Raw genomic sequence first — 27,245 nt, 5'->3', positions numbered from 1 at the left:
CAGGTCTCTGATAATTCATGATCATTCACCACAGAAAGGATGCTTTTCAGCTCCAATGAATAGATGAATGATTTAACAATCACATAACAGTAAATAAGAGCTTTGATGATTGTATTATTTAGACACAAGTTTTACTGTGCATAAAATTACTTACTAATGTATAATGTTATTTGTAATTATTTTTAGTTTTGTTAGTGCATCATCCTCTATCCAAAAATCTGAAGGATTTTACTGTATTAGAGAATTTTTTGTCATGTAGGGAGACTTGAGCTAGTTTTTAGAATACTTTTTGAAGATTTTAACGTTAAACATGAGTGAATTGAAATTTATGCAGAAAGCAGGTAAAAACATATTTTGTGTGTTTGTTATTTACAGTTCTTAAACAGAAGAGATTTACAAAAGCTGTAATCGGAAACTGGCCACAGAATCTTTTTCTCCCCACACCATTAGAATAAATGCATGGAGATTGTAAACAAAATCCAAAGCCAGGCTTGTTTGAATCAAATTAACTTCAAACCATCCAGCACAATTACCAATGTCAAAACTGCCCACACCAATTTATTTTGAGCAATTATACACGTCCTGGAGAGGTTAAGCTCTTATTGTAAAGAAAATAAATCATCTTATCAGTATTATTACTAAGCCTGAACATTGAAAATTAACATAGTGGATGACCAGATGGGCAATACTGTGAAACACTATGATGCCAAAAAGAATGTGTGATGATACTTGCTCAGTAATAAAGCTAACACCTAACCCTTACCACCACATTTTCTTCATCATGAAAGGGCTCAGAATTCATCCTTTGTTGGATTTTGTCCATGCACACCCACACACAAAAGGGACAGCTTTCTTATCTGTCTCGGCAGCGTCGGGCTTCCTGAAATTAGCAATGCAAACAGGCAATCCACGTTCCAAGAGCTGAGCCACGGATGGTTAGACGCTTCCTTAAATGATAACAATGGCTGGCAAAAAGAGTGATAGGACATGATCTGTACGTATGCTGCTTGTGGAATGCAGGAAAGCATCCAAATCAGGCCATAAAGTGAGCAAAAGGCCGCACCACTGCACCCAGAGTTTCAGGCAGGTAGTGGATGAGGTGTGGTCCTCATTAGAAAACAGCATGAGAGGACAAAAAGGGGAAAATATATATTCTCAGAGGTCCAGACAAACAGCTTGATGCTGGATGCATGACTTCACTCCTACTCGCCACTGGTAGCTTATTAAAATGAGACAGAGTCACTATTAGTAGTTGATGCCAGCCATTGTTGAGCATCATTTGTCTGAGTGGCAGCACAGCAATTCAGATTAGATGACATTTAATAATTGTTGAAATATTTCAGAAAAGCTCCTGTTCAGCTGTCTCCCCTTCCTCCGTGACCTTTATTTGAGGCAATAAATCTTATGTTAACACGAAAAACAACACCACATGAGGCCATCTCCCACCAACTATTACAGCCTCCTCAAGACTACACATCTTCCAGACCCACCTGGAAGATATCAGCATATTAACGCAATCTGCTGAGAGAAAAATTGTTTCATAAAACACCACAGGATTTTTCTTACCCTTTCCTTAATTTGCTTTCCTTTCAATGGCCCAACCACTCTTGATGAGCTCTTTCATCTCTGTCAATAACATGAGATGTCGGCACCAGGGGCAGTCAAAGTCTGTCCAACAGGTTAAATATATTATTGGATTCAGAAATTCCATGTATGGTTCTAGGCATAGGAAATTCTACCAAATGCTGCATCCAAGCTGTCCTTTTCAGTCATGATATTGCTCAGGGTTTCCCTCAAGGATTTTTAAACCGTAGTGGGCATTGTGTGAATCACATTAAGGGAATTATTTTATTTCAGATTCAAAATAGACTACTTTAAAAACTATATACTTCATATTTATTAACCACTCTGTAATCCAAGGCGGGATCACCAGCACTTTTGTGCATGAATGACTAATTTGGAAATGGAGTGTCATGGGTCTCCTCTCTGCTCTCTTGTCCTCTAACTCCCTCTAATGCAGGGATTTCAGGACAAGGCAGCAGCAGCTGCGGTGTGCCTGTGAGACAGCGCCGAGGGGAGTAGGAGCTGAACGATTAGTGCTTTCACAAAAGTCTCCATTAACGCAGGAAAAAAACCCTAAACTTGTTGCTAGTTGCTTTTTGAAGGAGGGCCCTAATTATAGTGACAAAGACGCTAAATAGGCAACACCGGACTGTCGTCTCTGATATTTTGCAGCAAGACAGGAAAGACCAGGCGGTGTTGCATTTTCAAAATAAGGTACATTTAAAGTTTAGCTGTATAGCAGAAGAGAAAGACTTACCCAAATGAGAAAAATACTGCAAAATGAATAATAGATAATAATACATATTCAGATAAAAATGAAATCGCCAAGCTGACTGAACCCCCACAAAGCTAAAAAAAAAGAAGAAACCAGCAGCAGTTGATTAACAGAAAGATGCGATATTTTAATCAATGTTTTTGATGCACATGTAAAAAAACTGCAAAGAAATCCACAAAACAGAACCAAACTCTCCTCTAAATGGACAGTTCTGATATGAATCTGCTGGTCTGTAGTGGAACATGCGCTTGAAGTTATTCCCATTTTTACCCCTCCCTCACAGTTATTTTACAGGAGAACCTGAGGGGTGCAGCCGTCTACTCACGGCTGCACCCCTCTGTGTTTTCACATAATAGTATGATCCTGTATGCTCATGTGATGCCATGTTGACCAATCAAAACAAATAGGAAAGATGGGGGCTAAGTAAATGTGCTGCCCTCACAGCTAATCTTCGGCAGCGAGAAGCCCAGTCGATATCAGATCAGTTTTCTTTTCTGTTAAGCTTAAAGCTATAGTCCAGGGGTGTCCAACTCCAGTCCTCGAGAGCCGGTGTCCTGAAACTTTTAGAGGTTTCCTGGCCCCACACACCTGAATCAAATAGCACAATTAGCTCCTCAGTATGCAGTCAGGTTCTTCAGAGTCCTGCTAATTAACTGATTATTTGACTCAGGCGTGTCGGACCAGGGACACATCTAAAAAAGTGACAGGACACCGGCTCTCGAGGACTGGAGCTGGACACCCCTGCTATAGTCGGTAACCCTGTTCAGAAACACTTTTTGTTATACTGATTAAAATGGCCCTTCCATGCTGAAAGTAGTCAAAACATTATACTTTCAGGACAAGGGGGTTAAAAAAAAAAAATCAATCTCTGTGGGAGCTGCAGGCGTGTAAAAACTCTGAGCAATCACTGCTATTCGCACCAAAGGGCAGGATTGTTCAGAGTTTTGGTCGTGCTCTCACCCCATCTGTCCCTCACGTTCCAGGGGTATCCCTTATCTATTGGTTGTCCCACATACCAATCATTCCGACGCGTTCACGTGTTAACATGTTCCTTGTTAGTTTCCGCTTGCTGGCTGCGCATGCACTCTTCTGGTGTTTATGTACCCGGTTAGCTTAGCGGTTAGCTTCGGTGTTAGCCGTGCATTGTAGCTCTGCTGCTCTCACAGATTATTTGAACATGGCTGAGAGTCGCAAGAAGCAAACCGCATCCAACTTTCTGAGAAAAAGAGGAAGGCCTCAGTAGTAAGAAAAGTGGGATTTTTTTTTTTTTTTAATACACGTGATCCCCCTGAGGAGCGGAAGAGCAAGCTAAGATGGTCTTGCGCATGCACAGTTATTCAAAAAGGGACTTGGGGAAACTGGGAAAATTACCGACTCTAGCTTTAAAGAGTCCCTACACCTTTAAAACTGTAGGTCTCACTAGCTCTGTGCTGCCTTTTGCTCGTCGCCGTCTCCCTCCATAGCAGATATGTGAACTTGCCGTCCATATCAGAGTAGGTTGTCATTAATAGCAGCCGCCTGGCCGGAACACAGTGCACAGAATAAACATAATTTATGACAGCTCTAACTGTGATGGAAACTGTGATTCTGACTATTATGCATATTTGCTGTTGATACACTCTTCCACCTGAGCGGGTGATTTTTGCTACTCCTCCACAGTTATCATGGGCCTTTTGATCTGATCCACGGTCTCTTTGGCCAACCTCTTAATTTATGTGAGTGGCCATGTCTCGATGGGTTTACAGCTGTACCCACAGCTGGACTCTCCCTACAAGCATGATTTCTGAGCGAGGTCAGTTCAGCAGATTTATTAAACAGCTTTAAAATAAAGGGGGTGGAAATGCAGACATTGGTAAAAAAAAAAAAAAAAAAATTCTAAAGCCATGTTTCATTTTCCTTTTGTCACATAAAATCACACTAAAATGTATTGAAGTTTGTGCCTGAAAAACTTTGCAACAGACACGCTTTTTAAATGGGCCACAGCTACATGTCTAGAAATAAATGGAGGCGTCATAATTTAACCTGACAACTGTGTCCCCATGGCCTTTACTAGGAGTTTCTTTCACAAGCAAGGTCCCTGTTTTTGTCTATATTGCACTGTAATTAAAGGTGAAAAAGCTTGAATGCTTCAGTATATTATATGATATGCTTACGTGAGACTATACTCTGCAGCGCTAACAAAGACCGAACAGTTGTTGCACTTCGGCTAGAGTGTCATGTCTGTTCCATTTCTTCTGCTGGAAACACGTCGAGGAGAATGCCTGCGAGCCTGCCTGCTTGTTTGATGGCTGTCTTCGACACTCAGCCGTGATGGCTGCCACCTGGGCTGCACTCAGCCCTATGATCCCCATTCAGCGCTGGAGCACAAGAAGGGGTTCAGTGTTCCTGAGTACTCCGGAGAGAGAGATGAAGGAGAGGAATGGGGTGATTGGAACACCTTTTATAGCCTGTCCGATATCACACTTTCAAAGGGTTCTAAGTTCATCTTGCTGCCTATGTTTTAGTGAGAGCTTCGGCGTTTCATCCTGTCCACTCTTTGGAGATGTAGGATGTGGAGAATAAAGCTTCCGCGGGTCACTTCCCTTTTACACTGGGACATAAAAGGACGGTGTCCTGGTAGCCTTAAATAACAGGGTTAATACGTCTAAGAAAGCCAAAAAGAAAGTCATATGTGTTTAGTAGAAGGCGTTTTATTTATCTATTGCATAAAAGGCAGATGTACAGTATTTAGAAATAGTTAGAAGTGGTAACGGTCTGTGTATAAATTATAGGAGAAAAGAAAAATATGTTGCTGCTTTTTTTCTATTAAAGAAATGAATTGAGCTCAGTTTAGACTTCTTCCCTAACCTGCAGTGGTAGTGCTTATCAGTGATGCTGGGGTTGTGGAAGTGTAGCTATGATTCAGATGTGGTTAGCTCTCCTGGCAGACCTCACACAGAGGCACTGCGGACACAGGAAGTGACCGGCTGAGCTAGTTACTATGTGCATGCTGGGCTAATTGCTGCGGATGATGGTTTGTGAAGGCTAGTGGCCTGCTAAATCAGCTTTAACCTCGCTCATTTTTAGAACCAAGTCTAAATTTCAGCAGTTTTAGTGGTAAAACTGTTCAGAGCCAAAGTAACTGATTGATGAAGAAACGTACACAGAAGATTTACTTTACTTTAAAACGATTATTGGTGTGGCTCTGTGGAACCAGCCATAGAGCCTTACGCGCAGCATAGGTTTGTCTATTTTTGATCCGATTTAATGTCATTCTTTCAACTTGGTGATTTACCATATTTCACTGAATTATTTCCCTCTGACAATGTCTTCCCTCCTTTTGCAGCTGCAGCTCCTTTTGCACCGTGACTCTGTGTTTGCTGCGACAGTGAACACCACCAGTGAGTAATAACAATGTCCAGGCCTTTAGACCATGTCAAGATGCTGATTGTTGATCTTGGAGATAAGTAGAAATCAATACGACTCTCTGCAGCTGAGCAGAAAACGTCTTAGCACAAGGTGCCATGCAATCGTTGGCTGCCAGGTTCCGTGCACAAACAAGGCAGCACAGCATAAGCATATACCAGCAGATCACTAAGTCATGACAGAGATGCAGTTGCTGTGAGGCTTTCCAAGTTGTCTTTAAGTGAAGATAAATGATATATCTCTTTCTTGTGTGTTACTTTAGGGCTGAACAAATACTTCATAATGTCAGGGCACTTGAAGGACAATCACAAACCTTCAGGAAGAGCCTGCAGAGGTTATCCACTATAGATTCTTGTTCGGATCAATAACCTGTTTGTTCTGTAACAGTCTGGATGAACCCATTTTTTGTTTTAAAAGGCTGCAGGGTGCATATTAATCCACGGTTACAGAGTGCTACTAGCCCTGCTACGGACTGCTCTGAGATAACTGACCGTTTGTTTATCCGTCCATTCTCCACATCTATGTATGCCACATCTGTGACGTCCACAATGCCTGAATTATATCTGTTATTTTCCCATTAACGGCTTTCAGCAGTTCCAACAACCTGTAGCCTCATTTAATATCTAACATGAGTAAAACATTCATCTTGAATGAAGACTCTAGACTAGCCTTCATCACTGGCATAAAAAAATCAAACAGTCCACCATTAAAATTTATGCAGCGGGCAGAAAGCAGATTGGCCTTCAGGGCATTATTCAGGGTATGGCATCTGGCACACACGATGCAAAAAAAATACCACTGACACTCTGAATTGTGCTTCACATACGCAGTCATTCCAACTACTGTTCTTGAAACAGCTTGCTCCTTCAACCTAATGAGAATACACAACTGATTATATAGGCCCTAAACTCATTTTAAGAAAATGATATGAACCACTTAATTCTACTCATTCTTTCTGAACAACACATGTTATGAGGGCAGCACTTTACGCAATTGCTTAGTAAAAATGGCAATGGCAAACGGAAATTGATACTTAGATGCAGAAACTGCGTTTAAAACCTTTAAGATTCTATGGGATATCTACAGCAGATTCCCACAGTGTCGCTTTAAAATGAGGAACAGGCCTCTCTGCTGAGCTAAAGATGTTTGCTAATCTAATTCCCAAAAAATCTTCTTACACCAGTTATTTTTAATCAGTTGGTCTGAAATGTTCTCCATGCAACTCAATTCAGCTTTAGTCTTTAACCTCATAGTGCCTTGAAAGCAATTGCTAGCAGTGTAAAGATATGTATTCTTGCTGATCGTTTTTGTTACCCCCTATTCAGTTTGGCAAACATATTTACAGAATGAATACGGCTTGAACATATGCAGAATTCTATGCTCTGCTACGCACCATCAAAAAGTGATGCAAAAAGGAAGCGCAGCAGACTCTGTACAGTCTGGTACATTAACGTTTCTTATTCATCCACTGGAGAGCGACAGGTGCTGAATAGTATAGCAAAAAATAGGCTAACGTCTAAATCCAGCTTCATGTTTTTGCACAGTTATTTCCAAAACGTCTTAAGCAATGACAACGATAATTTTCAAGTGGCTTAATTGTACAATTATTATAAATTCATTACTTGACAAAAGCAAATTAAATCGCTTTAAGAAAAAAACTTGATTTTCTTGGTTTACTGCTAAAGAAAAAAAAATGTCTTGGTTTCTCTGGATTATAAATATACTGCAAAAGTACCAAACTGTGACAAAATGACAAAGGTATGTACCACACTGGGATGTTTGTGAAACGTTACACCCCTAGTAACCAGTAGGGCTGAAATGATTCCTGAGTAACTGGATTACAAAAATTTCTTGAGTCAAACAATCTCCCTTGGGGCTTCATTAGATTTGGTTTAACTTTTCACTACACTGTGTTTTTTTGCCACTAATGATAGTCTACACAGCTGATGCGTGGATGCCAATTGCGGTTATCAGTTATGGAGAGAGGTGACGAGGGGCAATAAATGAATCGTAGCGAAAACAACAGAAAATGCAATATCACTCTAAACCTAACAGAAAAGTAACACTGCACCGTGCCTGTGTAGCACTATGTATGAGGCCACTGGCGTATTTTACACTTTTGTTCCAGGCTGAGGGCAACATATGATATGATTGGTTGGCGTGTACCTTGGGGCAGTGAGAGTGGCGCCATCTGTTGGCCGTGCAGACTTGACTGAGAGACCCCATGTCGTTCGTCAGTCTGCCTTATGCTGTACCATGTTTGGCTCTAGCATGCTCACTTGTTTGATCAAATGCTTTAGTTTTATTTATAAAAGTATCTTTTTTTGGATTCCAGAATTAACCGCAGAGCTTCTCTGAACTGTGAGCATCAAATTTTTTTTTTAGATCAGTGTGCTGCAAAAAAACAAAAAAAAAACAGTTGCTGAGTAAATAGGAGAGAAAGTGCAAACATCTTTATATGACCATACAGAAGGCAGAATGAACAGCTGTACTACAAATCTGAATTATTAAGACAATTGTGGGGGGGGGGGGTGAATCTCCAGTGTGAGTGAAACATCAAACAGCAGTTTGATGTGTGTGTGTGCGTGTGTGTGCGTGTGTGTGTGTGTGCGTCTGTGTGTGTGTGTGTGTGTGTGTGAGAGCGCGCTGGGTTGTTGTGTAGTATAACTATGAGTGACACCCAAAAGCAGAGCTGCATCTGGCTGCCGTTTCAAGATTTCAGGAACAATAAAGCAGAGTGCCTTCATGGCAAAATGAAAAGAACTTTAAGAGCAGGTTCCACCACAGACCTGCATAGCAGTATCACAGCTGCCCATCCTATGGCACAGTTAGAGGAGAGTTTGGGTCTTGTTCTGTGGTTTTGTAATCCAAGATTTCAACTTTTTTTTTTTTTTGCTTTCCAACAACAATAGCACATGCAACTGAGAACACGTGACTGATGGAGTGACTAAGATTATCCTAAATTAATCCTGTAGTTCTGGTGCTTTAATCTTTGGCTGCTCAGGGCTAATTTCTTTAGGTGTGTTTTTCTCCTCAATGAAACAGGTAAAATAGCCATTACTGACATTAACTCTTTACTTTTTCTTTAACAGTATTCCTGCACCATCTGTGGGGTTTGTTTTTTGTGCGTCTCTGCTCTGTCTTTTCAATTCCCCAGTCGGTCGTGGCAGATGGCCGTTCACACGGAATCTGCTTCTGCTGCAGGTTTCTCCTGTTTTCCTCTCCACTGTCGTGACATGTAAGCTCAGTATGAGGAATTGCTGCAAAGTCAACAACACAATGCAAATGACTATCCGCTGTTGCTACACGCTGGTTCCAGTAGGAGTGAATGCTGAAAGCTTGTGACTTGATATAATCTGCTGGATTTTCTTAGATTTTCTTACCATTTTATAAAGCCTGACTTGACTTCATTGGTTAATAACTAGGATTGAATGTATGTAACTGTCTTGACTCCGCCTGCATAATTGGACTGAATTGACTTTTGTTTGTATGAACATAATTGGATTTAATGGATAGCACTTTCAATGTAGATTTGTCCATATTAAAAGAAAATATGATCACAGAACATGGAAGAAGCAAATACATGAAAATAAACTGGCTGGGACTGCAAATGCTACATTATGATGAAATTAGCATGCTAACGTATGAATAGTGCCTTCTAATAGCATTACAACTTGTAATCTAAAATAAAAAGATTGATTAGAATGTATAAAAACAATTATAAACAAAGATGGACCAGTTTATCATGGGACTGCAGAATTTTAAAGTGATAAACTAGCTAGGGTTAACTTCACCAAGATTGGTTACTTTTTAGTAGAAACATAGGAAAATGGACTTCAGATTTTATTGCTGTAGTTTTCTGGTACGAAATATGAATACCATACAAGTGTCAATAAAAGCTATTTCCAAATTTCTCATGCATTCTTTTTGGCAATACTTCTATCACTGCCTACAGCCGGAGTTACACAAACTCAACCAATAGTCCAAAAAACAAAACAAATAAACCAACAAAACAAACAAAAAAAAAAACAAATAAACCCCCTGCATACACCAATTGTAATCAGTAATATTTTCAAATATGCTGATATTTACCGATTCTCTAAAGGAACCAACTATTTAAAAAAAGTTGTAGAACATTGAAGGTAGCAATCCCAACCATACAATTGTTTTTTGGAGACAAAAACGTAAACAATTAGAATGTATTACAAACGACAGAATAATTTTGAAAAAGCTTCACAGACTCCTCAACCTTCTTCCCTTCCATCTGAAAGGGTGTTTGGTGATGCCTTTTGTGCAACTCAACAAATATATAAAAAAAATAGCTTCATTTTTGCTTGTTAACTGTTATTTTATGAAAATTAAGGTAAATTACCCTAACATCTCATTCATATAACCTGCTGCCTTTGATATATATATATATATATATATATATATATATATATATATATATATATATATATATATATATATATATATATATATATATATATAAATGCTACAGGATGCCAAATAGGTTAAGGATAATGTTTTAAATACAGAATAACATAAAAAAGACACAGTGGGCACTGAAGTAGACTTCCATTTTTAGGATAATTTAATGCTAAAGGAGATTTATGGCTGCAAAATATCTCTGCCTTTAACATGTTAGACAGATGATCGAAGCAGTTTAACAGCCGAGATGCAGCACATCAGGTTAGAAGTGAAAATCACCTTCTCTGAAGCAATGGGAACTTGTGAACAAGATCATGACTCTGACAACAACATCTAAACACAGCCTGTCTTACTCTATCACGCTTTGCTTCTGTTTTTGTGTCACTATGACAACTGGCTCTTTCGGAAGACCTTTGAAATGAAGTCAGGGCAAAATTAAAGAAATATAAACAGCTGGGAGATGAACAAATAAAAAGATAGAATAACAAAAGAAATGGTCCTATAGTGCAGCATGCTGACCTAACTCTACTCCTACCAGCTCCACACTTGACAAATTAATCCACTTCTCTTGGATTTGCTCCTCTCCCTCTGGAGTGTGTTTGGCAGGTGAAGGAAACCAATCATATGAGAGCTGAGCCATCAGGCTCCCCGCTGGGTCGGGCTCCCCTCTTCCCTACATGATCAATGCGCCAGCCAGGCAGCGAGCCGTGAACCAAGCCACCCGGCCTGTTTGCAGCTTTCTGCGGCATGCCCACAATTGCAAAAGCGACTGCAGAAGGGAGCTTCTTTACCAAGAAAATATTTCTTCTTCTCATTTTGCAGCTCTTACTGATTTAAATGGGAAGATTAGGTCACCCGGCCTATTAAAAACCAGACTGGAGCCCCAGCCATTATAAAACTAAAATAATCGCATCACTGAATTTTGTTACAGAGGGAAGCTCAACAATTCAGATAATTTTGCTACTTACAGGGTTCCCATGCAGACTTGAAAATAATTTGATTTAGTCATTTCGAAATCTGCATAAGCATGGAAAACAGAGCAGTCTGTATGGAAATAGGTTTGGCTTGCTAGACGTTGCTCTTTATTCTGTATTGCTTTTTGGATTTACTTTTAAATCCCTTCATCTTTGATTTACCACATCACAGCTAACATTTTGTCATTGATGTTTCTGGTTTTCTAAATAAATATGCGAAAGCGCTGATAAACACGCATTCATTTTCAACTCAATAAAAAAAAAAGATCTACTTTTGGGGACTCAACTCACTTAGATTGGGGACTTGGACTGAGTTTGGGGTTATGAGACTGGGTCTGTGTTAGATGTCCAACATAACCTTGACACTCAACTACTTTTTGAATTTTTACAAACCCAACAAAACTATCATAGAACACAAACTGTGCTTTAAAAAAAATCTTTACATCATGCACACACACACAAAAAAAAAAAAAAATCGAACACACCTTCAATAATATAAAAATGTATATTTTAATATTGAGCTATTCTGTTGGTACAAATCTCAGAAAGATCCTTTACCACAATCCTGAATCAGGAGCCCTTGTGATGTTTCATGAATTCAAAAACAATTAGGACAACTGCTGAAAAAAAAAAACATGCAGAAATCTAGCTTTCATCTAGATCAAAAGCTTACAACCGGTTGTTGTTCAGCCTGAAATATGGATGTAGTTGAGCGTTCTTATTATAATACAATATTAGACATCTCCCCTTTGTTTCCTGCTGTGAGCAAAGATCATATTTCCTTCACACCGCTATGCTAGATACTTGAAAGTGAAAGAGAAACTCACAGCATGCTCAACTTTCCGATTAACTCAGCTATCTGAATACCTATTGAGACTAAGAGCATTGAAATTTCATTCACGGGTGGACAGATAATTCTAAAGTATATATTAAAAAAAAGAGATCAAGATGATGGTGTTATGACGTAAGTAAAATATCTCATCCAGAAATAGCAGACTCTAAATACCACACCCATAAGAAGGTGTTAAAAGCGACACATACATCAAACGTGTAGCAGGACATGATGTTGATTCCTTCATTTCCTTGTGTGTAGACCTGTGTAACATGTCTTTTTTTTTAAATAAGAAAGCATGAAGTGCATCCGGAAAGTAATCATTGCACTTCACTTTTCCACATTTTTTTTTTATCTCACAGCCTTATTCTAAAACCCAGTTGTTGTTTTTAAATAGCTTAGTTTGAACAACCTGCCAGCTCAGACTTTCAAAGCAGCGGAAATGTTTTTCTACCCCTCTGCAGATGTGTGCCTTAAGACAGTCTTGTCTCAGAAGTCTGCCGACAATTTCTTTGACTTCATCTTTGTTTCCTGCACGGATATGAGCTGTCAGTTATGAGAATATGTTGCAGAGACAGGTTTGTCCCTTTTCAAATCCTGTCCAATCAACTGAGTTTTCCACACATGGACGCCAGTTAAGCTGTAGAAAGTGGAAACACGACGCCCATGATCTCTATTTTGAGCTTCATGTCAAAAGTTGTGAATACCTTTGGAAACGTGATTCTTTTTTTCCTTTTTTATAATATTTGAAAAATTTTAAATAAAACAAAAATCACTGTTTAATTATGGGATGCTGTGGGTAGAGCTTTGAGGAAAATTCCCTAAAGAATATGCAAAAGACGTTTTGTAACAAAACAAATAAAGTGCTGTGAATATTATCCCAGCACAATGTAGCTAGGAAAGATAGATAGATAGATAACTGTGTGACAGCAGCTTTACGCATTAAAATCTGTACTATAAGTCTTTCAAGGTGCATAGTGCAAGTTTAATTGATGCATTACCAAGAGAGCATGGGCTAACTTCAGCATTGATAACTTTCTTACCTCAGAAGACATTACGCTTCTGAACAAAAGACCTGCGCAGTCGTAGCGGTAAATGTATTTCCTCTTCTCCCCCATGCATGTGCACAACAATGGTGTCATTTTAACTTGACACCAGAGGGGGCAGACATCAGCAGAAATCCTGGAACTTGCACCATGCTCCTTTAAATTAAGTAATTTCCTTGGTTTTAACCGTTGCTTAAAGTTACTGACCTGTGAAGTAGTTCATTACCAAGTACATAGTCTGTACCTCAGACTTTATTCTAGTGTATTGTCTAATAATATAACTCAGGTAAATGAACTTTAGGAGATGAATGGGTATGCAAACATAGTTTTTTATGGAAGAAAGCTTATTGTCAGCCCTGATCAAAGTATTATCTACATTCTACTGAAGAATACATTCTTCGGTAGACTATAACTACAGCAATTTCTATGGTTTATTAAAGGGGCATCATTGAGATACATTGTGCTTCAGACGTTGCAGTTTCAATTAAAAGTGGGAGGCTGACTGTTTAGATTGCTTAAACTTCATTAAGTCCAATGTTTTCCCAGAAAAGTTTGCAGTAGCTGAGCCGATGCGGTAGAACTTGAAAAAGCTGAGTCATCAGAGCGTGTCACTGAGTCAGTTTCTCCCGCTGAGAGCCCCTGCACCACAATGCAGGAGGAGATGCAGAACATCACAAAAATATTCCAACCCCTTGAAGCTTCAAATCGCAACCACGCACTTCTGCGTATATTATTTTGATTTTATGTGACAGGCTAACAGAAAGTAACGCGTTTTTTGGGAAGTGGAAGGAAAACGACACCTACAAAATAAAACCTTTTAGTTGCACAAACCACACATCTGGGCTTTATGGAGAATGCCCTTGCATTGTACAGTTAAAGACTACTTTGTGTTTGTCTATCACATAAAATCCCAATAAAATCTAATGAAATTCATGGTTGTATTGTGACAAAATGTGAAATAGCTCAAGGGGGATGAATACTTCTTCGAGGCCTAGTCACGCTCTTTTGTAATCCTAAAGCTTTTACAATTCATGGTGTGGTTTGACGTCATCCCCACCTCTCCTCCCCACACAAATAACCCTAGAAATGAAGAGTGATTCAACGTAGTATTCATGGATTACTGCCTCTTAATACGTTGGTGAGAGGAGTGTAAAGTGCTGCCTGTGGCAGTGTGATTTCCACAACACCAGGCTTTGTGTTTGGAGCACTGGTGGTGAGAGTTGTACTGAGGAACATATCGGTGGCTCAGAAAGGACTCACATCCCCGGTCAGCGCGACAGACATTCTGTGCATTGGCTCTGCAGAAAAACACTACCTAAGTAATCCCAGCTGCCTTTTTTTTAATGTGGATTCCTGTCACATAGTCTGAAATGGTGAACAGTCCCGCTGAAAGCCTGGTAACAGTAATAAATCAGCAGGAGCGAAGGAGACGGACAGCGTGGCTGTGACTTGGTTCAAAGTCCTCCAGATAAAAAGCCAGCACTCATACTGATAAGGGCTCAAATAGGCCTTCACACACACACGTTCTCACTCCCACAATATTATCGGGATTACGCTTAAATGACACCTCAAGAACTTGAGAAATATTTTCATTATTTTTTCTTAAAAAAAGACACTGGATGCAAAGGCTCTAATATCTAAAAAGAAGGTCCTTACCTTGCTGTCTGTGTGTGACTCCCTCTTTCCTAGATGCTGTCCCATGCTGCTGACAGAGGCTGAAAGGAAAACAGAGCAAACATCACATCACAAAGTGATCACATTTGCTTTCTTATCAGAGAAAGAGGACCTATATCCTGAGAATCATTTGACATTCCTGCCATTTTAGGCGACTAAATCTTATCTCCTGAATATCCATGTTCCAGATGAGAGTATTAACCTTTGCTTTTTCTGATTAATAGTAAACAATGTCATCTAATTTCATAATTTATTCACAACATTTTGCCCCCAAAATGTATTACCCAACGACTGTGATTTGTTTGAAGCAAAGGTTGGCAATCTTCCCTTTGGGTTGTGGCGGAGCTGTTTATAAGAACTATGCAGCAGGAAACAGGATTTGTTCAGAAATTTTGTCCCAGCTCAGAATAAGAAAACAAGCGTTATTTATCCCCTGAGGGCAATTAAGAGGAAGAGATGCACAGAGCGAAGACATTTCTCATTCTTGGGGAGTTGAGCCAGACACATGACGTGAAACATTTTAATAGATAAGTTGCCAGATTACTAAGCATCTCCAGCAAAGAAAGCAATATTGTATTATATATCTTAATTATTTCATTTCGATTAATCAGATGAGACGTGCTTTATTAAGCTAATATGATAAAAGATTTAAAGGTTTATCATGTTGTTAAACAGAGATGTATTGGGAAAATGTGTGTGCTGTTTAGCTTAATATTATCAAAAGTATCCATTATTTGTTAACAGGGATCCTTAGATCATGGAGCATAACTGTACATCATTGCAGAAAGGTCCAATATGGAAATTCTTTGTAAATCTAGCATTTATAGACACAATGAACTTAGCTTCTTAAAGTCTTTTGCTTTTCCAGGGAACTTTAGAAATACATTGATAGGAGAAGAAGAAAACAAGGACAAGAGGTACACCAAGAAATAGGCTAGTCGGGTTCTCTAAACAATGAGGAAATATGGGTTTGTGGAATCAGCACTGATAACACAGAGTTATTGTTTATATAAAATGAATGTTTTCTAACTTGGTCAACCTCATCTTAAACAGCTACATGCGCAGTAAGGGGGAACATTTTTGAACAGGAAAGAGAAAAATCTGATCAATCTCCAGTAAGTAAAAACACCACAACAAAACGTCTTGTAGGTGTTGCTAACATCAGCACTCTTCTCTGTAGAAGTTATTACTGAAGGATGAAAGCACAAGTTTAGCTATTATTAATGACTGTTAATAATAAGGGATGTGTTTTTTTTTTCCTCATGAGAGAAAGCACAAAAGTTGAAAAGGCTATTTAAAAATAAAATATATTTTTTTAGGGAAACGTATGGAACCATTTGGACCCACTGAGCTTACGTTTTACTGAGGCACAAAAGTTTGCTGGATTATATTGATGGATAATTCAATCAGAAGACACTTCCGATTATTAACGCATTGAAATAAAATGGCTGGCACCACGCCTTAAAGCGTTTGGCCGCCAACCAGATGCTACAATCAGCGTGTAGAAGAAAATAGGGGAGTTATTTTGTTGTTGTTGTTGATGTGTGTCTTACACTGCAACTTACAATGTCTTTTGCCCTTTGAATAAGACAGTGAGCAGTCTAAAATCAATCCAAATTGACAGGTCAAACTCTTTAAAAAACACAGATTGGCCACAAACAGTTTAATTGGGGTATCTGTGACTCGGATGTGAGCAATGGATCACTGCGTTTACTTCTTTTTTTTTATCTCGAACGTAAAAGGAAAATATTCTGCACTCAGGCTGTAAATCAATAAGCCCTTTCATCTGGAAAACACAAGATCACGGCCATTCGACATGTTCATAGTCTGAAAGAGTTAAATAGGGCAACTGAAAAGCAAGAGTTATAAAACATTTTACAGCAATCAAAACAAAGGAGCAATTTCATCAGCTTTCATCTGAACTGAAACAGGCTCCTGTGTGACCTGGTTTATGTTGTGCTCCAATATGCCTTTGTTCACTCAAGGATCTTGTGGTTCATTCAAGGATCATGTTTTGCCTCGTGGTGTTTCCACTTCTTCAGGGCGCAGGCTGCATTTGATTAGGAGCTACTTCATTAAAGTCGTCCTCCGAATCTGATATGGTGCTCCAGAAACTTATTATTTTGCTGTGAGGTGGCACAGACTTAGTCCGTCCTAGTCATTATGTGCTTCTCTGCTGTTTGACTACAGGCATTCTTGAACTACAGGTGAGTTGAAAAAAAATAGTTAACATTCCTTTGACATACAGAACAGAGCTTAATTACCAGCAATGATTGATTGCCTTGATTATATAAATCCATTCTGATAAAAAGGGGAACATGTCAGTGCTTCTGCCATCTTGAAAAACCAAATGGTTTTGAAAGAAATAGCTATAGTAAGGACATAGTTCAGCCAACATGGGGTACAGGAACTTATCTAAAGGCAAGCTGATTAAGTACACATATAACAGTCATATGTGTAAAAAAACAAACAAAAGTGGCATAAAGGGCATGATACCCAGATATGGATAAATTGATATTTCGACAATATTTAGAGGTTCAGGTAATATGCATCCACTGTCTACACAATGCTACCATTAATGTTGGTTCTCTGACTTTTAAGTTAAAGAGTTCTGTTAACATCTTAGCAGTAATATTTTACAAAGATTTCAAATTCCATTAGCAAATTGACTCCATCATAAAATGCAGCTTCTATCATTTCTGTCTCCTAGCTAAAATTAAGCCATTTCTAAATGGTCCTGACCTGAAGAAGGCCATCTCTGCCTTTATTAGCTCCAGAATTAAATATCGCAATGCTCTTAATTTCACTCTCTCCCCGGCAACCCCTTAATCGCTTTCAGCTTGCCCAAAATGAAGCTGCCCGTCTTCTATTCGACACAACTGAATGTGATCACATCACCCGTTTATTCCTCTTTACATTGGCTTCCTGTCTGTTTTAGAATAGATTTTGGACTTTTATTGATTGTTTTCAAACACTTAATGACCCAGTCCGACCTTATTTGTCTGAATTACTGAGCTTTTGTGTGCCTGGCAGGTCTTTGAGGTCTTCAAATAAGTTTTTATTAGAGGTACCATGGACGAGGTCCAAATGCAGTTGTGATTGGGCTTTCTCAGTGAACGCACCCAAACTCTTGAACCACCTCCCTCTGGATCTAAGCGCCAACACTGATCTAAGTCTTTTTAAATCAAACATGAAAACTCATTTATTCAAGCTGGATTTTAGTAGCAAGTAGCACCCCGAGATCCTGTGCATAATTTTAGATCCTATTCTTCATTGCCTTTTCCTATGGTTCAATGCTTTGTTTTATTCATATCTATATGTTTTTATCGGTTTTAATTGTAAAGCACTCTGCTGTGTGCTTGATTTTATTGGCTGTGGATTGGGTTATACAAATAAACAATTGTTTGATTGATTGATTATCCTTGAGGGGGTGTAGGGAGCAATTTAGAGATGCAAATTAACCTAACAGTCATGTTTTTGGACTGTGGGGGGAAGCTGGAGTACCCGGAGAGAAGCCACACATGCACAGGGAGAACATGGAAACTCCATGCAGAAAGACCCTAGGCCTGGATTTGAACCCAGGGCCTTCCTGCTGCAAGGCGGTTCATGTAATATAAATAAACAATTTAAACAAAAGAGAAAAAAAAATTACTTTCTGTAACTTAATGAAAAAAAAAGTCACATCTACATTTATTCCTGATTAAAATGGTTAACGTTGAACATTGACGTTTCAGGTCTGGTAGACATGAGGAGACTTGGCATTTTGAGGGAAGGTTGCCCCTAAGTGTGTGACTCTTGAAGTGGGAGTAAACACCATGGTGGGACTGAAAGCACTGTCTGAGGCCTCCTATGAAAGAAAAAAAGACTGTGGAAGCTTTTACTAGTAGTGGATATAAGAAGGAATTTTAAGTCAGCTCCGATCTGGCTGTCCAAGCAAGTTCAGTCAAAGAGAAGGCAGCAAAATGCTAAAACATGGCACCAAACACCTTAAAATGACGTATTGAGACCTACAACAGGCACTTGTTATTCTTGATAGTGATGATGCCTGCCTCTACAATCACAAAGAGACAGTCCAAGTTTAAGTTTAAGAAATGTGCAACAAAAGCAAAAAATGCCCTATCTAAGAAAGAAAAAGCCAAAATGAAGTTTGCTAGAAACAATGTAAACAAATGTTTAATGTTCTTTGGACAGATGAGTCTAAATTTAATTATTTGAACAAGATATGGCATAATCCAAATACAGAATAACAGAAAAATAATCTTATTCCAGCTGTGAAGCATCTGGTGGACTGTTTCATGGTTTGGTGACCATTTGCGCACCTTCATAGAATCAACAATGAATTTTAACATGTAACAAAGGGTGACTGATGAAAAAGTAAGGTTATCTAAGAAAGCAAAAAACTAATCAGAACTGGACACTGCAACAAACCAGTAAGAACTGGCTGGGAATTGAGAAATGGAAAGCTCAGATATTGATCCCATTAGGACATTTTCACACCTACGGTGTTTAGTTAATTTAAAATAAACTGGTTTGTTTCACCCTAAGTTAGGTTCTCTTGTGTAGATGTGAACATAGTAATAACACTAAGGTATTGACCAAAGCAACCATACTCCGACCCATTGGAGGAGCTGGTCTCATATGGTTCAAACAAACTCTATAGCAGTTTGTTGTTCTGACCTAGATCTGACAAAGCTACCAGATGAACGTTACAAATTTGAGCTAAGTGCCTTCCCCTTGGCAGATATGCGCTGCATGAACAAACAAATAAAGACTGCATGACTTTTTCTTAAGGAACCATCAATACCACTTGTCAGACTCTTTTGGCACACTTCTCAGATAATTGTACTTCATATAGTACCCAGAACAACACTGATGATATGATTAAATTCACTGTGTTTTCTACTACCTCAGAACACCACATCTGCTTCCTGTATTTAGATTTGTTACTCCGACCCAGCACACATCTAAGCAATAAACAGAATGTTCTAGCATGGTTGACACTGAGAGGTGTTGGTTTGCTCGCAGCCTTCTCTTTGTGAAAAAGAAACCCAGCCAGTGGGAAAAGCTACAAGTTAACAAACTCGTCATCTGATCCGGACCAAAGTAAACAAGCTACAGGTGTAAGAACTCCCTAGGATGCTGTGGGGTGACTTCAAACAGATTAGACATAAAAGAAAGGCTTCCAAAATGTCACAGAGGGGTAGATGGAAACACATGGCGTCTAACTAAAGTAATTGCAAAGGGTAAAACAAACTGGTGGGGGTAGTGTTTTTCCTCATGGCGATAATACAATTTTGTTGATATCTTGTGTTTAATGGGTTGAACATGTTTTACTTTTGTTGTTTAAGAGCAATTAGCCAAGGTTGATAAAATAATTAGATTTGAAATCAATATTTGAATATTTCTTAGTAGAGAACAGATTGTAGTTTGCTGTTTACCTGTCAGCCTGTTTTTTGTACCGACTTAAACATATGCTTACTGAATTTTTTAATGAGTTATAGTGTAGAATTACATGCTGCTTTTCGTATGTTTTCTTTCAACACCACGAAAAACAAACACACTGCTGACATTGCATCTCTTCTTCAGTTAAAAACCCCACAATCGGCCCAGTTTTACTTATCGGACCGATACTGATATATTAACAAAATTACTAACATTGGCCAATACCTATGTTAATGTTGATATATTGTGCATCCCTAGTTTAAGTGTGTGAATGTCTCTAACACAAATAAACTGAAAAGATTTGTGTAACCTCAACCTAAAACTCATTCAGGAAATACAATAGAAAAGATGAATATATAAAATAAAGCTCAGCCAAGATATAGATCATTTTCATCATTTTATGGGTAATAGCGTCTGCGGCCAGATAACTTAACTCATGCTTTAACTTGAGAGAAAATGTTTGCTTATGCATATTTGTGGTGATCCATTGACAATTCACACTCATGTTGGAACAGACTTCTGACATTTCACTGGAATCACAAAGAACTTTATATATTAAAGCCAACGAAGCCGAAACATCAATAATTTAAGAGTGCAGTAAAACATTCCAATTTCCTGCAAATGTTAGGCCATGTGGAAAGAAAATGGACTCAATCATTGTGAGTACATGCATGCACACAATTTTTCTCTCTGCTTGATGTAACTGTCAACTTGGGGCAATTTAAATTAAATAGAATGTGGCTATTGAAATATGTTTATTAAGTTTACTGCATGCTTGAAGCCCACAGTATATGTACTGTGGGCTTCAAGCACTGATTATGCAGCTTGCAAAGGCTAGGACAATAAAATCAGACAGGTGACAGCAGGTAAACGATGGAACAATCAACCGGAAAGAGAGCATATTTGATGGTTAGAAACTTTCTGTGGAATTAAAAACAAATTGTTTTTCTCCTAAACTAAACTCTAAATGACTAAACACTCAATAGCTGAAAAAAAACACCTATGTGTGATGTAGCAATTTATATTTTTTTCTGAGTTATTTTTGTTTTGTTCTATATATTTTTTGCTGCTAAGGTATAGCCTGTAAGCAGCTGAACAAGCTGTAAATCAGGGTTATGAAACTCCAGTCCTCGAAGTCCAGTGTCCTGAAACTTTGAGATGTGTCCCTGGTCAAAAATACACGAATCAAATGACTAAATTATGTTCTCAGAACTTTGTCACACCCTACTAATGACCTAATCATTTGATTTAGTTGTGTTGGAGCAGAGAAACTTCTAAGTCTAAATGTTTTTGGACCATGGTCCTCGAGGACAGGAGTTAGACACAAAACAACACTGACTGCAATCAGCCCACATTTTTCTCACTCTTCTATATGCCATCATCACAAGGTCCCAACCAGATAAGGACTTAGGATAATATCTGTAACAGGTGTAGGAATAAAAACTAAGTCCCTTGAGAGTTCATACAAGTGACCAAATATACTATCGGCAAACAGAGTTCAAGTGCATGGCAACTGAAATGCTATAGCTTGCAACATATTACATCCAAACACTTCTTTTTGTATTCAAATATCCCATTGCAGTTATAATGGCAATTCAGATGGGAAATGTTATGTGGCACTTATCTTCAGTGATCAAAAACGGGATAAGCTCCATGCCCCGCAGTTTGGTCGATCTCAGACTGCCGAGCAGATAACTGAAGAAGCAGATGGGAAATCCTCAAAGAGTGTTCCCACGTCAATTTGAATAAGACCAGAAATGCAAAAAAAAGCGAGGGGGGATGTGGGGATTATAAGCATTGGCTGCCTCCCACATATGCTTCAGTCGGTTGAGCTTGAGGCCCCGCTCTGACAGTGCGCCATCACAGAAACACTGGCTACCAGAAGCGAGAGATTCTTTCACTTTAAATGCTTAAAACTTCTGACGAGTAATTTTCATGAAATTTATTTTATTTCTGGAATGTAGTACATTGGTCTGTATGGCAAAACTGCAAATGCCTGATTGAGAGTCTGCAAATACGTATTCTTGAATAACTCATATCTGTATGAGGGACAAAAAAATGTCAATCAGTAACCCTACTACGAAGTGACAAAAAGCTGAAAATATCTCATTAAAATTAACATTTAGCTGCCTAAGCTGAGAATGTAGTTTCCAACTAAGGAACTGTGAACAAGACAATGTTTTTTTGCTACAGGGAATGTTACAGGGAAACAAGTTTTGTTGCATTTGTACTGTTTGAGTACACCACAAGAGTGCGTGTTCTCTCTGAAAACGGTACGATTCAAAAACGGGTTCCAGCATGTAAGGTTATGAAAACATCCCGGTCTCCATTGTCGTGCACACAGGAAACATTTAATCTTCCTGTTTGGGGAAGCCCTGACACATGTGCAGTATATCTTAGAGGTGGTGCCCTGGTCTGCGATTTTTCTGGAAGTTTCCCCAAGTCCCTCTTTTTAATAACTGCACATGCACAAGATGTCTCAACTGCACTTCCGTTCTTCAGACGGATCGCATAAAAAAAAAAAAAATCTCTCAAATCCACTCTGGTCTTATTTCTTTCTACTGAGTCCTTCCTCTTCTTCTCATAAACATGAATGAAGTTCGCTTCAAGCAACTCCAAGCCATGTTCAAAGTCTATGGTGAGACCAACGGAGCTACAATGAATGGCTAACCGCTAAGCTAACCGCTAACCTAGCCCCTAAGCTAACCGGATACATAAACCCAAGAACTGCGCATGTGCAGCCAGCAAGCGGAATGTCAGAAGGAAAAAGCACAGACACTGGTGTTACGTAAGCGCGTCAGAATGATTGGCATGTCAGACGACAAATAGATATGGTGACACCCCTGGAACTTGAGGGACAGAGGGGGGTGAGTATATAATGTCTATGGGTGAGAGCAGGAACAAAACTCTGACAAAGCGATGCCCTTTGAACCGAACACCAAAGATTGGTTATAGTTTTTACAGGCCTGCAGCTCCCACTCAGAAGGATTTTTTATCCTCCTTTTTGTGAATGCATAATGTGTTAACTACTTTCAAGATGGAAGGACAATTTTACTCAGTATAACAAAAAGTCTTTCTGAACAGGATTACCAACTAAGGCTTTAAGGGACTGTTTTGTACACGTGCACATGCTGTTGAGTCTCAAAGAACATACCACCTACTAGTAGTGTGGTAGGGAAATGACGGTGTTTAACAATTCTACTAGTGTTGTTTGCACAGAGATCATAATTAAAGCGTTGCCATGTAGATGTGTTAACAGAAGTGGAATAGCAATCCTGTTTTCAATGGAACATTGTCATGTGCAGTGTGCCTAAGAGTGGTGGATAAGTAAAGAAGGTTTGTTCAAATACCCTCTTTTGCTTATGAAGGGTCATGGCTAATAAAAACGATCCAAAGCATTATAGCAATGATAAGAGCTGGTCAAAATCTCATTTTTCATACCAAAGTGTGAATTTTAGATGAAAGACATAATTCTGTTGCACAATTCCTCCAGGTACCCCTTTCCATACTGCTATACTAATTGAGATTTATGAGGCAAGGAGTAAGTGTGAGCAGCAAAAGTAAGCAGTCTTTGACAATGCGTTTCGTCTTAGTGCCATTTTAACTTTCCATCGGGCAGTAATTACCCTTGATAATGAAGTACAATCTCTTACACCATACAGTCATAGAAAGGTCAAAGTCAACATTTGTTAAGGGATATAGCTAGGAACCTCCAGCTATAGAGAGGTATAGCGGTGATTAGTATGTCTCAGCTGAAACTGAGTTAAAGTAATGTAACTGATGCTGAGTTTCCCATAAACAGAGACTATCATCACATAGGTTATGTACTTTGGTTGGGGTGGGAATATGGTAATCCGGCAATGGTATTTTTTTTTTTTTTAAACCGGCACTAATTGGATTTTGTTAGTGTGCAAATAAGTTAATTTTGTTAAGCTTGTTTAGATGTATGAAAAGTGATGCTTCTCTTCACTCTTCTTCTGCTACCAACTTGACTTACAAATGTCCCAACTAGTGAGCTTTAAGTACGACTCAGTCGATTTTACGCTTTGACTCACAAACTAAAATTCAGCTTACGAATCAGCTTCAGACATCTCACCACTAGTGGGCGAGAGGAACACCAGGGTGAATCCTGAAACAAAGCAGCCACAGAACACAGCAGCATGCTGAGATACATACAAATGGTTTTTAAAAATGTATCTTTAAAAATACTCACCTGTACACTGACTTCTCCTGCATTGTCTACATTTAAATTGTTACTTTTGAATCACTGCTGCACCTTATACTGTCATTTAATTTTTACTGCAATCTACAAGCTGTATGCAACGAAATTTCGTTCTGTACGCACTCTGTGCATTCAAAATGACAGATAAAATTGTCTAAGTCTAAGATTTTGCAAGAAATGGGCAATCCTGAGGAGGTGGTTATCCCTACTAGAGAAATAATGGAAATGACAATTGCCTAACTCATTTCAGAGAGATTCTGAAAGGGGAAGATGAAACAGATAAATGAGAGGAAAGCATGGCAGAATAGGAAAAATTTTACAAATAACTTGGTCAATTCAGCCCTTCTCCTCCACGTTCGTCAGCATCTTCAGTGCTGTGCTCGTTATGTGCAATCAAATTTTCACATTCACAAATTGAATTTCAATAAATTTTGCTGGCGGAAGTTGATTTGACATGCAAGTAATCTCAATTATGAGCTCCGTCACAGCTCTTGTTACTTGTTAGAGCTCTGGTAACAGCGTTTCCCGGTCACTGCTTATAGCCAGAGTAAAAATCAACACAATGTATCAATTTTCCATTGACCTTAAATATGAATCAGGGGTACGTTGGTGAAGTTGATCTAAAGTAGGAACCTGCAACTATGGCGCTGTATAAAGCATTACTTATACCTATTACAACAAGAAGCATCCGTAAGAGCAGGAATTAATGGAGATAACACTAACATGACAGCTTCATAACTAATATGACAGCTTCAGTTTCAGCCCTAACGCCAACTAGTTGGACTTTCTTTTTTATTCGTCACAAATCCCTCTCTTCACATTTCCTCAGTCCAATGACATTTTCGAAGGTCAAGAACAAAAATAGAGTCTAATGTAAAAATAAAGTAAAATGTTTTTTTTTTTTTTTGCTTTTTTCTGACAGTTTTTAAATCTCACATAGGTTTCAGTGAGTATTCTATTTTGTAAACATTGTCCATGAGTTGGGAATTTACTAAAAAAAAAATTATTATTCCTTCATCAACTTCTTTCTTATTTCTTTATCCATCTTGAACAATTAATTCCCATCAGTAACAGTTACATTTTTAACCATCACCACAAGAGTGCCAATCCAGCTCCTGTGAAGGCAAGCTGTCTGCAGCACTGCACTGCGACAGCAAGGTCGTGCTCCTCAGCTGCAGAGACACTTTCCTTTTCATCCACTTGTGTCGGTCAGTTGCAGAGAAGCAAAAATATTCCTCAAAGATTTTGTTTGGTTTGTGACTTGGTGCATTAACCTGCTGGAAGTCGCCATCAGAAGATGGGTACAATGTGCCCATAGTAAATGGTAAGGCAAGCCAAGGCAAATTTACTTCTATAGCACATTTCAGTACAAGGACAACATAAAGTGCTTTACATGATTAAAACATAGGAAAAATAACAACAGAATAAAAGCAAGTTGGAATAAAACGTAGAAAAATGAAACAAAATAAAACATGGGAAAATGGAAACTAAGAGCAAATATTGATTTTAAAAACACTTGGACTACAAACCTAAACTAATGATGTCTCATTTAGTAGTTTTACTAGAACAGTCGAAGACAGTCCTAAACAAATGAGTTTTTAAATGTTGACTTTTACAGTTTTCTGAAAGTTTGTTCCAGATAAGTGGAGGATAGGAACTAAATGCTGCTTCTCCATGTTTGGTTCTGGTTCTGGGTTCAAGTCTATTCTCTGAGATACAGGGAGCCAGTGTAGGACTTTAGAACTGGGCTGATGTGCTTTACTTTCTTAGTCTTTGTGAGGACATGGAGCAGATATGGTCATCAACAATACTCATGCAGCCTGGGGTTTTTAAACAATCCCTCATTTGTATGAAGTAGAACAAAGTTTGGCAAGAGAATTTCCCCCACACTATAACACCACCACCAGGAGCCTAACATGTTCACAAATGCACAATGGAGCCTTGCTTTAATGTTTCTTATACTATATTCTCACCCTAACATATCAAGGTTGCATCTGAAAATGAGACTCACTGGACTTAGAAACTGTTTTTTTCATCTGTTGTTGGCTAATTCTGGTGAGTATGTATGAATTACTGCCTTAGCTTGCTGTTTATAGATCACTGGAGTGGTCTTTTGTTTCAGTAGCACAGTTACGTTCAGGTTTTAGAGATGGTTTTCTGCATACTACAATTGTAAAGAACAGTTATTTCAGCTGTTGGCTTTTTTGGTTCATGCTCTGTAAATCCGAGTCGGTTTTGTAAATCTGAGTTGGTTTTGTAAATCCGAGTAGATCAGCTGCTGCAGGAACACCCGGACCAGCCTCTCTGGTACCAGCAAAATCGCTCAGGGTGTATTCAAACCCGGAAAGTCCTTTGTCCTACTTGTTTGGTCTGGACCAAAAGCGGACTTTACTTATTTTCGTTTGGTGCAGCTTTCTTTCACATTGTACTTTTTGCAAGTGCACTATAACTTACAAATTTGAGGACAACTATTATGGAAATACTGAGTGCAGAAACTCTGTATATATTGCATATTTGTGCCATTATTAAAGCTGTTAAATAATAATGAGGGCCAAAAGCAGCTCATTCAATGCAGATTTCAGCACATTTTATTTCTAATTTTGGAAAGGCATTGGAGAATGCGTCCTGCAAGACAAAGGGGTTCCACAGCACGCTGGCAGGTTGCTCAGCAACAGGTAGGATTTCAGCACTGTGTCCACTGGCCCGGTAGTTTAAGTTCACACCCTTAACCTCCCCATTCAAGTGCTTAGTTAAAACTTCAGCAAGTCTTCTGTACAAAGTCTAAATGATTAAACGCATGGAGTTGCTGCAATGTGATTGGTTAAGCCGCTATTTATGCTAGCAAGAGATTACACCTTAAGATTGTACTTAATAAAATAGC

At 38.8% G+C, this 27,245-nt stretch overlaps 1 protein-coding gene across 1 annotated transcript in view; it reads right to left on the bottom strand.

Annotated features, from left to right (window-relative positions):
- LOC105933410 (myelin basic protein) overlaps window positions 1–27,245 on the bottom strand; it is an 84,310-nt gene that overhangs the window by 32,562 nt on the left and 24,503 nt on the right. The window contains exon 2 of the mRNA XM_012872919.3: window positions 14,683–14,741. Coding sequence (XP_012728373.2) covers window positions 14,683–14,727 — 45 coding nt within the window. The 5' untranslated portion in view covers window positions 14,728–14,741. The remainder of the gene's footprint in view (window positions 1–14,682; window positions 14,742–27,245) is intronic.

This window comes from Fundulus heteroclitus, chromosome 3 (assembly GCF_011125445.2).
Source record: "Fundulus heteroclitus isolate FHET01 chromosome 3, MU-UCD_Fhet_4.1, whole genome shotgun sequence".
In the NCBI taxonomy this organism is placed as follows: domain Eukaryota; kingdom Metazoa; phylum Chordata; class Actinopteri; order Cyprinodontiformes; family Fundulidae; genus Fundulus; species Fundulus heteroclitus.
The sequence above is the reverse complement of the archived record's forward strand: the minus strand, read 5'-3'. Positions and strand labels throughout refer to the sequence as shown.